The following is an 18,453-nucleotide window of genomic DNA, read 5'->3' as shown; positions in this document are numbered from 1 at the left end:
TTTGAACCATTCATTTCCAGAATGTAAGTGGTGTCTTACTTGGAAGAGTTTTAAAACAGGCAATTTTGAAATAGGAAAATTATTCAGTCAAAATCTTAGGGGATCCAAATTGCTGATGTATCTTCCTCAAAATACCTCTCATTATCTAGGAATATGTATCACTGGAGGTGTCTTATTCTTTAAATCTCACACTTAGACCAGTTATGTTTCCTACTTAAAAAAATGTGCCTGTGAAACCAAGACAACCCATTTGAATATTACCCAAATTAACTTTATACTAAGAAGTCATCTGATGCCTTGTGAGAACACATGGGCATTTACAGGGTCACCTCTTAACAATCAAATTCAATGATAAAAATGTTATTAGTCCAAAAAAAAAAAAAATCAACTAAATGGCAACAAGGGTTTTTCTTTTCCTATGTTATTGGGATTATTTTCCTCTTCCTTAATCTTTCCAGCTGCCCTTTGTGAAGTTCCCAGAATAACGATTAACATTATTAAACCAGAGACTAAAAATCTTGGTATGGACTGACCCTTGGGGACACATTAATGTAAAAATTTTTAAATAAAACAATAAAAAGGGCTTCCCATAGGGGGAAAATGTGATTCGTCCTTTCATTTTATTCTATATGTCAAAGTCATCCGGAAGAATTTTTAGGAATAGTTGGAACTGGCTTTCAGAACCAGGTGCTCTCAAGTGTCTTGCCTTTGTGGTTTGCCTACCTGGGTTTCCCAGTCCTTGGTTGAACATTAACCTTCTCAGAAGGATAAAATATAGAATATAACTCTAGTGATTGCTTCCAGTAGAGGCAGAAGCCATTTCTAAAAACTCTCTCCCAATGTCCCTTTTCTGGTATCTTCTTCTTAATAGACACACACACACTTTGTCTACTTTTCTCGATACAGATTGAATGGAACATTTTGTTTCCTACATTCATCTCTAGAAGACTAACCCAGTTTTTCCTAGTGTACGTCAAATAAACCATATCCATTTCTTGACTATCCTGTAGTTTACAGATACTGATAATCTGCTCTTTGGAGCAGAGAAGTGTTTTGCCCCATCTACTGAAAAAGAATTGGCTAGTTTCCACTGAGCAGGGTCATTCTTTTAGCAATCTGTTGTTACCCCTGGTCAGGTTAGCCAAGTCCAAGAACACTTGAAGGGAGGATTGTTAATTAAAACCCCTCTATGTCTTTCAAACTATGCCTTCTATGTCTATGAATAAATATGGCATGTTTCCTAGAGCAGAACCCATGATCTCATATATATTTTTGCCTCAATCCCTGCCTCCACAGGTTCTATCCCTACCCCAACACACATGCACACACACACACTTGCTTTCTCACTCCTAATTAGCAAAAAAGCCTTGAGATGTCCTTTGCCCCTACTGGAAAGGCATGAAAGAGAATCCAGTACCTTCCTACTACCCCCTGATCGGTTTTGTCTTGCTGACCTCTCCCCAGCCCTAACTTGCTGTTCTGTTTTTCTATTTTCCCTAAATGCAACTTACTTTAAGCATGTATTAGCTTGATTAACATTCCTACAGTTAAAGGACGATAGAAGATAACCCATTTGTCAGTCTTAGCCACTTTCTTCTCTTTTAAATGTCAATTTATGACGTACATCCAGACAGCACGCCCTTTTTATTTTTTTAAGAAGCAAAACAACAAAAGAGTTTTTAAAGAAAATATGAAAAATTTGTTTTAATTTTGGCTATTATAAAAAGAAAGGGGAATCAACAATCTGGAAATTAAAAAAAAAAACAGTGCATAAAGTGTCCCCTGACTACTCTGTCTGTGCCTCTTCAGCGTGTGCATCTGGTTGTTCATCTCTGAAAATGTGTGAAATATTTTTTCTTTAATTTTTTTTTTTTTGTTCTTTTCTCCCTTCTTGTTTGGGAATTAAGTGCTTTTTGTATTATATCTATCTATCTATATATATATCAATGTGTTTCTTTTTAATTGCTAGATCTCTATCTTTAGATTTGGTTTTACCAAAACTATCAGAAAAAAAGTTATGAATTGTTTTCTGCAATTTTACCCACTCCCTCTTTAAATGTGGAACAACTTCAGCTGCAGAATCCCCACATCCACTTCTTCAAATTAGCCCAGTCTCATTGCAACTCACGTACAGGCTGGGTGGCATGGGAAAGACGGCCAGAGTTATTTAGTTTGTCTCCATAGAGGGAAGTAATTGGCAGCCCAGCCTGTGGGTTCCCTATACATACAGGTTTGGCCTTATGTCACCTCTTCAGACCTCTAAATACCCCCTGACTCTAGATGTGGCTGTGTGGCTGCCAATGAAGTTGTTCAACTCGAATGCGTAAATCTAAGTCTCCTTGTTTTTGCTTTTAACCTTTTGATCATGATTATTTAGTATTATTATTTTATGTATTTTTGCTATTTTTAGTAGGAAAGAATGTTTAACTGTTTTTAGTATTTGAAATTCTTTAATAAAACTGTAATGATATTTGGAGTAATTGCATGTTGAAGAAGTTGCAGCTTAGGGTGTGTGAGATTGTCAGTGTTAGAGTTCTGTTCTTTATTTCCGTAGATGGGCATGTGTAGGCTCATTTGTTTTTGTATATTGCCCATCCCTTCCTTACAGCCAGAAGCTCTAATGCAGCTAGATCACTCCGTGCCGCCCTTACATGGACATGGCGACTCACTTACACATTTACTCCCATCATCTTCATCTCCTGTGTAGTACACTCATAGATACCCTCCCCTGTCAGCATCTCTCCTTCCCATGCTCCCTCCTTTCTTTAGCATTGTTAAAATTTATGTGCTGTCATCCATTCCCTTAAATTACAGAAAGTCTAAAAATTGTCAAAAAGACAAAAATTTTAAAAAAATAAATATGTACTGAGAACCTATAACAATGCATAAATTCATTCAAAAACCTTTAGATTCATAGATTTTTTTAAAAGGCAAATTACAAAAGTAAAAAGGTTTTTTTTTTTAATTTTTGTAAATCATAGCAAGTGGAAATATTTCAAATTCAAAATCGATGCCCTTCTAAATCCCCCAAAGTAAAAACTTGTTAAAGTGCAGATTTTTTTTTTCTTTTCATGTTATGTGGTGTGGATGTATGTGTTGTTGCCTCCCTGTATCATCCTCTGTTGTAAATTATTATATTTGAGAAATTAGAGATTTTGCTCAAAAAGTTTTTAAGAAATGACAACAAAAAAGCAAGTTATGAGAATGTGGCAATTCTATTTGTCCAAGAGCATTCTTACACAACTTTCTTTTGTAAATTTTTCTTTCATGCCAAAAAACATGCGGGCAATTTGTTGATGTAAGTTGACTATAAATTAATGTGGTATGCTTTTTTTTGGTTTAAATTATTTTGTCTATATTGAAATGATTTCTTTCTTTGTTCTCCCACAACAGCCTCTCCTTTTTATTTGCTTTTGCATTTCTTTTTCTTCTTATGTTGTGAATGCCTTGCTGATGTTATTTGCTCTCCTTCCCCCTAGCTTACTTTGGCTATGAAGTTGATTTTATTTTCTAGTATACGATTTTGAAAACTATATTAAATATGTTATTTCATTTCTATCTATTTGCTTAATTTTCACCATTATGTTTTGTGCTGAATTGTTTCAAATAATCGGTGTGAATTCTACTCTTGGGTAAAGAGGGGTGGGTAAATAGATCCTACCACCCAAAGCAAGCCTGGCCTCTTTGGCTGAATGTTGTTTGCCACCAATTTTAAAGCCTTGAAGTAATAGTAGGCTCTAGAGTGGAATATTAAAATTAGTTGCTGTCTACGTGAGACTTGTATCTCAGAAGAAATTGAGTTGTGTTAGCTCTAAATGCTATCACAGTCATGACATTCTTTTTTAATGCCTTAGAAAGCATTCAGGGAAACCAGTCCCTTATGTTACTTTTCTTCAGAAAGGGGAAATAAGGTACTCTCAAGTGACTATGCTAGAGTTTGGTTATCCAGGATTTATACTATCACCATCACCACAAGCTGCAAAATTAATTCTACTAAGAATTAAAAAAAAGGAATCCCAGATGTTTATAACAGCATTGTCCTATAATATTGATGGCTTCCAATGCATAGAATTACTACTGACGAAAGCACAAATCCACCCCCTCACCCCTGCCAAACACGTATACACAGAATACATACACATACACACACACACACATACATACATATACACACTCTCTGTCTTTCTATTTCTTTCTCTCTCTCTCTCCCTCCATCTTTTTCCCTCTCCATTAATAGTTGCTATTTCTCTCAAGGATTTATTCAGGTAAGCCTTAAAAGGATCCTAAGATTCTACCAAGAAGAAACACGGTGACTCCAAATCTAAAGTTTTACTTAGTAAGTCTTTCAGGTAGATGCCCCCTATGTGTGTGACTGTAGGGTGAGAAGATTCTCCGACCCTAAGGGTACTTGGCTCAGTGCTGCTCTAAGCACTTCAGGACACATAACTGGGTAAGAGGCACCAAGTGATTTCTGCCTAAAGAGGTTACTTGTTTCCCTTTGATTTTAAATGCTAGTGTTATCTAAAACTGTTATGGAAATATCGACCTGAATGGTGAATAACAGATAAGCTTTCAACCCACCAGCTTTAATGAATGGGCTCCCTCTACCTTGATTTATAAGATTTCATGTTGTTTGCCACGTTGGATAATTCTTTAGTTTAAAGCTAAGAACTTTTTAAAAGGGTTACCATTTTATCTAACTGTACCAAAAGTGTCCATTTAAGTCGAAGAAGTAATCCAAAGGTTAATTTGATAAAAGATCATTAATCATTTTATTTTAAAATAGGTCTTCTGATTATTGTAACTCATCCTCCAATTCTGCATTTAAAATAGCCTCAATAATCTCGATCTTATATTATTATACCTCTACCTTAGCATGAGGCCACTACACTGAAAAGATCAAAAGAAAGTGATTGATGAGTTAAGTATCTATAGGCCACAAATTTTAGTAGGAATAATAACACTAATAACTAGCATTTCTGAGTAGCGTTAGACACTGTGCTTAATTGTTAATATGCACTATTTCTTTTAATCTTCATATTAATGCTTTGAGGTAGGCTGTGCTATTATTCCCATTTTACATAGAGTTTGAGATTTTTCACCAAAGTTGTAGGGCTAGTAAGCAGCAGAGCTGTAATGCTAACCAAAGTCTATTTGACTCTAGAGGCAAAGCTCTTAATCAATACACAAATGGAAACTATTTGACACCCATTAATTTACAATGTGTAGTGATGTCAGGGGCTGTGACTCATCTTTACTGGGCATGCAGTGAAGAATAGAATCTGTAGTCTTTCAAAGTCAAACCCATTCAATGACAAACAAATGGTTTTGGGGGAAAAAGGGAGGAAAATGTCCTACCTAAAAATTGACATCATATTAAACATAATTTAAGCAACATTAAGACACTGAGTTTTTCTGGAGTCTTCTCCCTGGATACTTGCTGTGTTTGTTCATGATTATTTTTTCTGAACATAGATGGAGAGCAATTTCATGGTTACAAACTTCTAACACCGTTGGGATATTTGTGTGCTCCAAGTACACACTTCTGTGGCTCCAAATAACTAAATGAATCTCTTTGAACAACTAATTTAATGGGGAAAGGATTATTTCTCCCCGATTATATGTGAATTTCTGAGCAGAGAATTAGCAAAATGCAAATGAGAGACTGGGTAAAGAATCCAAATATACACAAAAGAAATTCAAGGAATTGGAGCATGATGTCCTGCCCGAGAGTTTCCCTTCTCAAGCATCCTTGTCTTGGTATTTTTGTGTCCTCTCAGACTCAAAGATCTCCAGAGAGGCAACGGTTGGAGTCACGTTGAAACTCTGTGCTGCTCTACTTGTTTTTAGGATGACCTACTACATTCTCCATCACCCACAACATTCTCACAGTTCAGAAGAATTCTATTAAATTTTTAAGACGCTGTCTTTTTTGATGGCAAAGAGCCCCTCTTGCTGGATATCCACCCTAGAGGCATGAATTATATATCTTTAAATACACTCATAAAGCAAAAAAGCAGGGCAGCCTTCGGGGCTAAAATAGACCGTTTATATCCCTAGTGATCACTGTGGTTTAAAGAAAAGCACAACCCTGTCAAAAAAGAGTATATATTCCCGATTTAAAATGCTAACTTTAAGGAATACAGAGAGTTCTTATTCCAAACCAAAGAAAAATTCAGGAAATTAGGGTTTTGTTTAATTGCAGGTTTTACATCACTCTGTGTGTAATCCTTTATGACTTAGACTTGTTTGCACGGATACTCTTTAAAGTATAGACATCTGGTTGATTATTGACTGCATAGTCTTTGGGCAGTGAAAAAATATTTTATCATCACCTGCTCCAATATTTCGGAGGGTAGCTATTTTGGATTAAAACAAACAAACAGTCTTAAATAGCCTCAAACAAATTAAGGCATTCTAATAGGATGTAACATTGGGAGAAATTTATCCCTACCTTCTCACTTCTAATGATGTATGGCCTTGAACTCCCCAGTGCACTATAATCATCTTAATCTTAAAGGTGGAATTTGACATTAAAATCAACTGTACACTCCAGCTCATACATCTGTCCCAAGCAGCTTTCCTGTTTACAGTTATCTAAAATTTTCAATCATTTTCATTATAATTTCCATTTGTATTAATGATCCTGCATCCCAGTTGACTTCCTTTTAAACAAGGGAACTCTTCGAAATCCTTGAGATGCCAGGAAAGGGAGATATGAAAGCACCTAGCATTTTATTGATTAAATACAGGAGAATTGGGGCTCAAATTTCCCTGACAGAGGGCATAATTATCATTTTTATTACTCCTACCAGGATTAATCAAAAAATTCCAAAGAAATCTAAATCTTAGTAGTATTGAGAGATTCTGTTATTTAAACTCTGGACCAACATCCCTAACATGTTAGTTTAAAAATAAGCTCTTAATATACCAAACTTTTAGAGGCTCTTTATAAAGGTTGAGCTTCAATGACCTTTTTTCCATCCATTATGACAGAGGTGGGTTTTATTTTTTTTTTAATCCAAAAGAGATGCTTACATTAAGGTGCTGAATGAGAAGATAATACCAAAGTGGGAATGATTCAACTGCAGAGTGAGCAGTTTTTAGAATTTGTAGATTTTGAACAACAAAGACACTGCAAACACTGTAGCTAGGGCTGCAAAGGAATAATAATAAAACAGAACAGGCAAATTTAAGACTCCAGTTGGAGTCACAGATGGTACACTAAAACTGCAAATGAATGTCACTCTGTAGTCATGAAGACAGTGATCTTAATCTCACTTAGAGGGGACACTAGCTAGCAACCTACCCAACAGTTTGCCTTTATATTTAAATTAATTGTGTCATGCCTTTGCTTCCTGAAAAATCTGACTTTGATCCCAGTTCCCCCTCTGCTTACTCTAAATGGAAAAGATTTTTGTTATTCCCATAAGGAACAAATGACTCTTGGTATTTGTGCCAGAAAAGAACACACATGCTAAACCTTTGTTCTAGTTAAGCTGGTGAAAACTCCTGTCCTGTTCCCTGAAGGAAAGGAAAATCATTCCTGAAAAAGCCTTAGGAAACCCTTAGACAGATTACCTGTGACTCCACTTCTTCTATCCCTTGCCATTCTCCTTATTCACACACTACCTTCTCCCACATATCTCCTGAAATATACTTTCCCCCACCCCCACCCCTCCACCTTACTATAAGAATAAGGAGAAAAGTTAGCTCAGGGTTAGTTTCAGGACTAGTGTGCCTTCAGGGAACCACACTCCAAATCCCATTTATAACAAACTAGCAAAAGTTGTAAATTATGCATTAAATAAGTTGCAAGAGGTATATGAATTATATATGTTCACAATGTAAAAAAAATAGGCATCCTGGCCAAGTAAAGCAATTCTGAAGCTTTGGCAAATCTGCAAAGATCATTTTGCTCAATAGTTTCAAGCTCTGAACACAAAAATAGAAGCTTGGGTTTAGTGCACAGGCCAAAATATCAGCTCAGAGATCCTCAGAAGTGTTCTTGTTTTCATTCCCCGTGTATGGTAGAATCACTGGATAGGCCAGAGATGACAGTAGAAAGGTCTGCTCCCCTTCCCCTTCAAATGATACACATTATATACATTACATCCCCCTCCCGAACTCAACTTGTCCCTGCATAAGAAATGTTATTGGCTAAATAGGGAGGGAATAAAAGCTTCGGATGTGAGTACAAGCAGTTCTTCTCCGGTGCTTGAAGGTGTGCAGTACTTTCTTCTCAAGGGGCCTTTCTCTTAGTATATCCAAAACCTGGCCAGTTTAAATGCAGCAGTTCTAACTGAGGCACAGGAAAAGCTGAAAGATACAAGGGGTGGAAAGCTAGGCAGGAGAGTTTTAATTTGTGAATCAGCCTTCACAGGAAGAACCCTGGAAGACTGTTTTAAGTGCAAAGGCTGGCTCATCCGAAGCGGCCCTCAGATATTTGTTGTGTTACACCACGTGTCTGGCTTTGTCACTGGCAGGGGAAGGTCACCTCAAGGTAACTCTTATCTGCTAACAGATGCTGAGACCAATGATCGCATTACGGCACAGTGCCTGCTGCGGGCAGAACACATGAGGACATGACTCAGTTGCGTACTTAGAGGCCTTCAACAGTGATATCATGTTAGCATCTCAACTTTTTGACCAAATGGAATAAGAAAATGTCTTGCCATCCCTGCCAGAGGATTTTGAAAAAAATTATAGTTGGAATAAGTTTTTATGGAATAAATTCAAGGAAGAGACATGTACTGTGATTTCTTGAGATTCTTCCTTTGTTTGAAAAAATAACGTTGTAAATAGACACACAAAAAATACCTAGACTGTCTTGCTTACATAGATGGACAATAAGCTTAGTCCTACAATTATGTGAGCAACATGCTCCAGAGAACATTTGTGACATTCATGATTTTATTCTGAGCATTTTTTCCTGACTCAATTCACAATTTACATGTTTATTAAGTGCAACACCTAGGTGCTGGGTGTAAACCAATGCGTTTTTGCTATGCTAGTTGAGAACCACTGATTTAAAGAACTCACTTTGCTAATTCTACATTTCTGAATCTAAAAGTAGGTTTTCAGTAAGTCATGGATATGCAGCCTGCATATTTTTAAAATCTAACTTCTAACTCAGCATGTATTGCACATCGCATAAAAGCAATACATAAACATAACATTGAACCAGCACATGGAGAGTTGTCATTTAATAATCAGGGGAATTTTTGGAAAAGCATAGTCAAAATGGGTTTGTTTAATGAACATTTTTGACTTCCTGTAAGTCCCCCTCACTTAGTTTGCAGGAAATGAGGGTTGCAATTGGTAAATGTGAAATAAAAGGTAGTAACTTAAGAAAATACTAAAGATGAGATGTTTTATGTTCCTTGTGACTGATCTTGGTCTCAGTGACACAGAGAATGTTATTCTCATTTTCATGGAAACAAATAAGTAGAAAACTACCTAAGAAGACAACATAGAAATGTTATAGGTCAGAAATTAAGCACAAGTATGCACACACACACACACACACACACACACACACACACACACACACAAGCACATACAATTTCTATAGCCAGTTAGTGTCTGCAACAATATAAATAACTGAATGTTGTCATCCCAGAAGCAGGTCCTGGAGACAGCATTTTAGAGTTCTATCTAAATAATTACTTGAGAGTATCTTAAAAGTCTAACCTCCAAATTTAAGGATTTCAGATTTTGGTGGCAAGAGGCATGCAATAGGCTCTAAATCAGCCTAGACTGGTGAGGCTACCACCAGACAGAATCCGTATGTGGAGCTGGGTCATTTTATTATAATTTCAGAGTTATCAATGGTAACTATGAATTGTGTTTACAAATACACTAATTCTGTTTTTCTCTTTCTTTTAAATCCCAGGAGGTGAATTAGTTCTCCCTCTGCTTGTAGAAGACCCTTTAGCTACCCCTCCTATTGCTTCTCGTGCACCTTCCATTACACTCCCCCCTACCTTTCGCCCCCTCCTCACCATTATTGAGACCACCAAAGATTCCCTGTCCATGACCTCTGAGGCGGGGTTACCTTGCTTGTCGGACCAAGGCAGCGATGGTTGTGATGATGATGGCTTGGTGATATCTGGGTATGGCTCAGGGGAAACCTTTGACTCTAACCTGCCCCCTACTGATGATGAAGATTTTTACACCACCTTCTCCTTGGTAACAGATAAGAGTCTTTCCACTTCAATCTTCGAAGGTGGCTACAAAGCACATGCGCCCAAGTGGGAATCCAAGGACTTTAGACCTAACAAAGTCTCCGAAACTAGTAGGACTACTACCACATCTCTGTCCCCTGAGCTGATCCGCTTCACAGCTTCCTCCTCGTCTGGGATGGTACCCAAATTGCCAGCTGGCAAAATGAATAACCGTGATCTCAAACCCCAGCCTGATATAGTCTTGCTTCCGTTGCCCACTGCCTATGAGCTAGACAGCACCAAACTGAAGAGCCCACTAATTACTTCCCCCATGTTCCGTAATGTGCCCACAGCAAACCCCACAGAGCCGGGAATCAGACGGGTTCCGGGGGCCTCAGAGGTGATCCGGGAGTCGAGCAGTACGACAGGGATGGTCGTCGGCATTGTGGCTGCTGCCGCCCTCTGCATCTTGATTCTCCTGTACGCCATGTACAAGTACAGGAACAGGGACGAGGGGTCCTACCAAGTGGACGAGACGCGGAACTACATCAGCAACTCCGCCCAGAGCAACGGCTCGCTCATCAAGGAGAAGCAGCAGAGCTCCAAGAGCGGCCACAGGAAACAGAAAAACAAGGACAAAGAGTATTACGTGTAAAAGTACTACCACCGCTAATAAAGGAATTTAAAACAGAGTTATTTATATATAAATATATACTTTGGACACGCGATGTAACAGATGTGCAAACTGTTCTAACAGTGAGATGGGGTAGATCGTAACTTTGGTGGGGAAAAACATTTTAAAAAGGACGCACAAAGATACACCTATGTGTAAAATGCAGCCGTGGCTGTTGTTCCAGTCCTCGCTCGGAGACGGAGAGTCCTTTCTGCCCTGCTGTATCATAAAGCACACACACCGCGCTCCGGAGCAAGCAGTTGGCTCCGTCACTTCAGTGGACTTGGAAGTTTCCTTCTCTTGAGGACCTTTCCACAAAAGGTAGAAGACTTTGTGGCTTACTTGTTCCACAACTCCAAGTGAGTCTGTGATGACCTTTGTGAAGCTTGACTGTAACAATGTTTCTTTTAAGTTTAATTATGTATTAAAAAAAAAAAAGGAAAGAAAAGAAAAAAGTTTAAAAAAAAATACCTTATCTGGTTCTGGCCAGTGTGTGTGTAACTTTTCAAGATCTGAGGGGAAAAATGGCGTTTGGGTTTTTGCTTATTTTTTTGAGATGAACTGGATATAATTCAAGAAGAAAAAACAACTCAGAAAAAAAAAAGAGAGACTATTGCCATATATGAACTCAAAAGCTACCATGTGTTCACTCTACATATCAGGTTGTGGTGTCTCTGGAATCTCGTTGTTTGTTTCCTATAAGAATGCTTAGCTGAACACGTAGTAAAACCGTGTGATGGCTGATAATATTGATTTGAAAATCTGGTTCCCCAAGATCTAATTCTAGAATTGGCACCCAAACCCTGAACAGATGGGTTTAGGGCTGATTTTATCAGAGCTATTGGTTTTATTTAACAATATTGTTCCTGCTCATTAGCCCAGCCAAATTGTGGTAAAGGGGAAAGCCCCACAAACTAAAATAGAGCCTTTCCTAGGGAAGGGGAAGGGGGGGGGGGGGTGGACCAGATCTGTGAGTGATTGAAATGCATGCAAATATAAAAGAGAAAACAATAATTAAAATCTGTTGAATAATCAAAACAGATAATAAGAGGCTTCAACTTGTGATGGAACCACAAAAGGTCACACAAGCCAAACACATCATGACAGAGTGTGAAATGCATAGTTCTTCCCCCTCCCCCAACATAAAAATGTTTTTCATAGTGTTTAATTTTGTAGCCTCACATTTATGGATAACACTATCCTTCCATTTGCTCACTTCTCACTTCATCCATCTTTTTTAAAAACAAACAAACAAACAAATAAATAAATAAATAAAGCTGCTGTGACACACAAAAAAAGGATTTAATAGTATAATATATATAAATATATATACAGATATATTTATCATGGTATGTTTGATGGGACGACTGAGACAGGAAATCTGTTCAAGTCATGAAGTGGAATGAGAATGTTGTTTTAAAAGAAAATAACAAAACAACAAAAAAGTAAACCTTAAAATGTGAAGAAAGTGTGAGTTTTAGTTTGTCACAGTTAACTGTGTCAAAGAAAAAAACTTCTCAGATTTTGTTTACATATTTTACTACATTTTTGCTGGTCTAATTCCTTAGCCACTTGTGTACATACTCCTTTAAAAACTGTTCTTTCCTTTCTAGTTGATTTTGGTTTGTTTGTTTTATATTCCAGTTGTCTGTCTTTCTTTTTGAAAAGAGGAAACAATGTACAGAAAAAAATAATAATCTGGTTGTGTGGCCATAGCTATCCAAAAGGCAAGAGAAAAAAGCAAGACAAATATTCACATGAAAATGAACCTCTGGAGGGTCAGAGATATACAATTTCTTCTGTACAGACGAAAACCAATCAGCTGTTTAGAGTTAGAAATCTACTCTTGCTGGTCTTTGTAAGTTGCATGAATATTTGACTTTGAAAAAATATCTTAAAGACATGGGGCAAAAAGCACATTCTAAACAGTGGTAGCCTTTTCTGATGTGTATGGAAAGAGGTGTTCCTCGTTATCTGATATTTCAGTGTGTTAAGAGTTTCTTTGAAGTTTTCTGTTGTCATTAAAAAAGACAGGATTATAAAAAGATATTGAAGCACGGATTTTAGATATCTTAAATGGCCCAACCTACATGAAGTTGATTATATCTCGATGTTTGTAAAAGATTGCTGTTCTTGGAGTCTTGAGGTCTTGTGAACTGATTTCCTGCTTTCTTTCTTTACATTTTTCTTCTTTTTTCAAAAATTGAGTAAAAATACATTTGTTATATTACTTTTAGTGTAAGTTTCTATTTGGACAATTTTATAGGAACATGTGCATTCTGTATGTGAGCTTCTATCATATTCCTGTTGTTTTATGAGCAGACCCTTAAGGAATTTATTTTATGATGTTGTGATGTTACTGCTTTTTCTTTTCCCTTTTCTCCTTTATTTCATATTTGCATTTTCGTTCAAGGATATGCTTAGCAATAAAATGTTCTTCCCAAAACCTTGTATGTCGATACACTTTTATTCTCTAAATATTTGGGGAAAGATCTTGCACTGAGGCTAGACATACCGTATCTTATTAAAAACTGAGTAAACTAGGACCACTTTCATGTGACATAAAATATTACCTATTAGGTATATAAAATTATTAAAAGTAGCATACATATAGGATAAACAATTGTCTGTAAACTGAGGCATTATGGTCGAGATTGCTATGATGAATAACATAGGGAGGGCAGTTTTCTGAAAAGGTAGTATGGCAGAAGTCTTGTATTTTGGAAAAGAATTTTGGAGGCTATAGTTTTAAAAGTGTTTAGTACTTTTAAGTATTTGCTATAAGCCAACAAACTTTGAACAACATTCCAAAACTGTGTTCATATAACACCTTGAGCAATGGAAAACTTTTGCTACCTTCCTTCCCAGCCTTCCCACCATATTGAAATCAGATGAAAAGAGTAATAAAACCAAAACCAAAATTTAAATGAATGTTAAATTTTAGCAGCTTCTTTCTAGATTTTCTGATTATAAAATTCTGCATAAAGTAATTATAGCTGGAATTGCCTCATAGTTCAGGTGCACTTCATTTGCTAGTTCCCTAAACAAATGCTCATTTTGCTCACTGGATAATCCATCATACTACCCTATGTTTTTCACCATGATATGAAAATATGGGTTCAACTGAACATCTTTACTCAAATTTCTGTTACCAGTTCTCAAAGAGTTAGAATTAAAATCAAATGTACTTAACATTGTTCCTTCACATTTCATTAGTGGAATTATTATGCTATTGACTGCCATGAAAATGGAAGATCAATGAGGCTCAATGGTGTCGAACTATGGGAAGTTCTTTGGTTTCTGTCTCAATTCATTTGAAGTAAAGCAGTCATTTACTGAGACTCATTGTCTGCCAGGTACTATGTTATATATTTTGAATCTATGTAGCTTGTTGAACGCTGGGTGGTAGAGAGTATTTTCTCATCTTGAAGATGAAGAAACAAATATACAAAGAGCTTAAGCACAACTTGCCTAATAAATTCTTAGTCACATGAAATTCAGGCTTTGCTGACATGGAGGTCAGTGGAATGTAGTAGAATAAATAAGCACAGGCACCGAGACCAGAGAGAATTAAGTTGGTTCTTAGCTGGGTAACTTACTATGTGGGGGCAAATTTCTATGAGATTTGGCCCCCTCACATGAAAAATGTGATATTTCAGTGATTTTGTCTTGCAAGGTGATTTTGGGAAATAGATGAAACAATATAAGGTATCTTTATAATTGGCACATAGTAGGGGCCCAACAAGGTTAGTCCTCTTCTTCTCTGCATTGACTCCTCCGCTATTCTTTAGACTAAAGCTGGCTTCTATAATTAGAAATTTTACACTAAAATTATTAATAGTTGTCCAGCATTATGGCCAAGTCATAGCCTGAGGTGCACTAGCTATAATTGACCAAACTAACCTTTTCTAGACAGATAGATGTGGTATTGATATTTGATAGACTTGGTCTGTCTGACTGACAGCATATTTCATGCAAGTGGTCAGAAGTTGGAATAAGTAACATGAGAGCAGATCAGGGAAAATGTTAAACCCTCCAGAGAAAATTCCATATCATGAATAAGATGGTAGATTCCATCAAGAAGTAAATAGCATTTGCTCAGATACATAGCTAAAGTCCATCAGCAAAAATAATTTCTCATTGTATTTCCATAGGGAAGTGTTGACATGACACCATCCCTTTCCAATGTGTTTAAGTTTGGCCATGAGCTTTGAAATCAGAAGAGCTCAATTCAAATCTTGGCTCTGAATCCTCAGTCTGCCTTTTAGTGGATTCAAACAGTGAGCAAGATGTGCCATGACTCTAGTTTCATCTGTGAAACTATAATGATATTACCCACCTTTTAGTGGTATTTTACAATGAAAATAGTTAATGAGGATAAAAGTGCTGAGTACAGTGCCTAACCCATAGCCCTCAAGCAATGACGGCTATTATTGTCATTTTAACCATCTGTTATCATCTTAGATAAAAAGAAGCCCAAATTCCTATTCTTCCCAAAAGTCTACAAGGGATACCTGTGGGTGAATTCTAGAGCAATCATTTTACTTAGGTCACCTAATATCAGAAATCTTGTCATTTCCCTATCATTGTGGCTATATAAATGTGTTGATTCTTTGAGCTCCTCTGGAGTCTTCCACCAGAAAAGTGCACAGCCCTGAAAATTCCTTTACTCCAATCAAACCCTTAGGTGTGGGGCCTACAGAAGATTCAAGTGGTAATCTATTCTGTGCTTTAAAGGGCAGTCTTTTATCCACCCCCCACCCCACCCCCCAAGTTACAGGGCCACCTGGGCTGTAGATTCCCATTCAAAATTCTATTTGCATTTTTCCCTCCCATAAACTTTCTGAAACTCCCTATTTAACATATAATCAAAAGATGACTTTAAGCATTTCCTCTTTTGATTATTTGGCAAACTTTAACTGAACACTTATTAACCAGCCAATCTTCTATTGCCTATTATTACTTGGTTTCAATGGATGCAGAAAATGGTTAAGAGAATTTAAGGCTTTTAGCCTCATAGAAATCCATACAAGCCCAGGCTCTCTTTTCCCATATTCAAATTGAAATTTAACCTTTCTTCAAAGATAACTGAACCATGCATTTGTCCTAGTTGAACTGAAATCTTGAAGGTATTGTTTAAGATCAGATTAGCCATTGATTTATTTATTGGACATTTACTAAATGGCTACTATGTGTCAAATTGAGAGACATAAGAAGCTTGCAATCTAATAAGGGTGCACAAATGATATTTCAGTAAAGACAAATAAACTGTCAAAAGTGCTAGCTAATTTATTTGGGAGTTCAGAAGAAATTACTTAAGGGAGGGCTTTGGAGAAGAAGTGATGTGTTAGGTAAATCTTGAAACATTGATAGGATATTAATAGGCTACTGGCCATTCCAAGCAAAGCACTGAAGTGGGAGAGAGTAGAATCAAAATCCTAATTTGGAGGGAGCACAGATTGTATAAAAATCATTAGTAGAAGATTTGGCCCAGAAGGTTGGGGGGTTAGACTTGGTTAATTCAAACCATGCATTTCAGGCTTTGTCCTTAGAAAGACTGTGGGCTTTATTAAGTAGGTAATTTGTCATCAAAAAAAGAGACAACAATAATCCTGAAAGTTTAGGTGTGGATTGCTGGGAAGATGCTGGTGTCCTTAACACAAATAAGAAAGACAAAACAAAAAAGCAATCTTTTGGAGAAAAAAAAGATTGTGCTGTGATGATATAAGAACTTGTAAAATTAAGTTCAAGCATAAAGAATTTTGATTTCTGATAAAGTAGCCAAGATTTAGGTCCTCAGAGGAGGGACCAAAACTAAAATGTAGAAATGGAAGTTATTCCCGTAGAGAATTAGCTGAAATGTTTGGAGTGGTGTGTGTGTGTGTGTGTGTGTGTGTGTGTGTGTGTGTGTGTGTGTGTGTGGCCTAGGATAGAGCTTTACAAAATCCTTCAATTTATCAGGTAGTAAAGGTAGCCAGCAAAAGTAGTCAAGAGGTATAGATGAAAAACTAGGAATGGAGATCAGCAGAAAACCCAAAGAAGAAGAGTTTTGTGAAAGAGGCTGGTCAACAGTGTCTGAAATTAGACCAAGAAGAATGGGAACTGGAAAAGGCTATTGGATTTGGTGGCCTCTGATGACCTTTAAAAGCACAAGTTGGTAGACATTAAAAATAATAATGACTAATATTTATTGAGTGCTTGCCAGGTGCCAGGCACTCTTCTAAGTGCTTTACCTATGTGAACATAATTAGATAAAGTGAAAGCTGAGAAGAGATGGTGTGATAACTGAATAACAGGAAGAGAAAGAAGACAAGAGGAAACATTTATTTGATGCTGGCTTGGAAATTTGGAGTCAAAGGGAAGAGTGAGATGGGAGAATGCCTTGAGAAGTTCTCAGTGTTGAGGCCTGGTTTGTTGTTGAATGTAGAGAAATGATCATGTTTGGAGAGGAAAACAATGCATGATAGATTCAGAAGAGAGAGTTAGGAAGGCAGCTAATGAAAAGACCTCTGAGTAGCACTGAGGGGTCTCTTGGCATTTTATGACATTAAGAATGACACTGTATTTTTACTATATTAACTCATTTATTGTGAAATAGTTCTAGAGCAGATATTTTCTTGAATGCACTGATGAAAAAGAAAATAGATTCAAGGAGGTTGAATGACTCCTCAAAGTTTACATAGCTAGTAAATGGCAGAGTCTGACTTGAAATCCAGTCTTGTGGTTCCAAATTCAGAGTTCTTTCAATTACATAATGTTCTATCTAGAAGAGAAAGGCATTTTATACTTTTTTCCAGAATCACTTGGAGTGGAAACTAAGTAAAAAGATGGTAGGATGTACACAGTGTTGAGAATCGGAAAGGCAAAAACTTCAAAAGCTCAAGGGAGCTGAGGAAACCAGAGAGTAACTCTAGTTTTGGAGAATTGACTACATGGGTTGGATTAAAGGGCAAATAAAGTCATGACAGACGAAACCACAGAGCCGAATAGGATCACGTGAATATGGGCTAGGATGGGGGAGCATGTTAGGGTAGAATAAAAGCAACGGCATAGAAGACAGGAATGCCTAAGGGAACTTTTACATCTTGTAGTCTTGGAGATGTATTCAATGAATGGTTTGAGTTCCAAGAAACCTTGAACTTTCCTAGTGTTTAGGATGGTAAGTTCTAGAGTCGGGAGGCTGTGGCATGTGTTCTGATGCTGTAGCTTTAGGTAAATTACTCAGCTAACCTAAGCCTCAGCTTTTGCACTTCTACAATACAAATTATATTATTATTTATCTTATGGGTTTGTCAGGAAAGAGTGAATGAAACAATACATGGAAAATGCTTAGCATGTGCCTGGTACATAAGGAACCTTAATAAATGTTGGTCATTATCATAATTTGGCCTTGTTACATGACTCGGTCAGGATCAAAATCAGCTGTGTCTGGCTTAGCTAGCCAGCACCAAAAAGGTGCATAAAAATATGTAAGTTAGGTAACATTTTGTGTATTTCTCTAATTCTTTCACTTACCAAGAAAATATAAAATTCTGTCACTTGTTCATTGGCAAGGGTTTCCCTTCAGTGCCATGAGTTCTCTGCTTCCTGGCTTCAGCTGATTCTAGCCAGGGA

At 37.1% G+C, this 18,453-nt stretch overlaps 1 protein-coding gene across 15 annotated transcripts in view; it reads left to right on the top strand.

Annotated features, from left to right (window-relative positions):
• The window catches only part of NRXN3 (neurexin 3), a 1,698,447-nt gene extending 1,685,145 nt beyond the window's left edge, over positions 1 to 13,302 (top strand). For 4 of the 15 annotated variants that reach the window (XM_037832161.1, XM_037832163.1, XM_037832162.1 and 1 more), the window contains one exon: positions 9,896 to 13,302. In XM_037832161.1, coding sequence (XP_037688089.1) covers positions 9,896 to 10,821 — 926 coding nt within the window. In that variant the 3' untranslated portion in view covers positions 10,822 to 13,302. Of the gene's footprint in view, positions 1 to 2,608; positions 3,299 to 9,895 lie in introns of all 15 variants that reach the window. The other 11 variants (XM_037832174.1, XM_037832173.1, XM_037832172.1 and 8 more) reach the window with 5 other exon arrangements.
• The last annotated feature ends 5,151 nt before the right edge of the window (positions 13,303 to 18,453 follow it).

The sequence above is a fragment of the Choloepus didactylus genome, chromosome 4 (assembly GCF_015220235.1).
Source record: "Choloepus didactylus isolate mChoDid1 chromosome 4, mChoDid1.pri, whole genome shotgun sequence".
Lineage (NCBI taxonomy): Eukaryota > Metazoa > Chordata > Mammalia > Pilosa > Megalonychidae > Choloepus > Choloepus didactylus.
The sequence above is the reverse complement of the archived record's forward strand: the minus strand, read 5'-3'. Positions and strand labels throughout refer to the sequence as shown.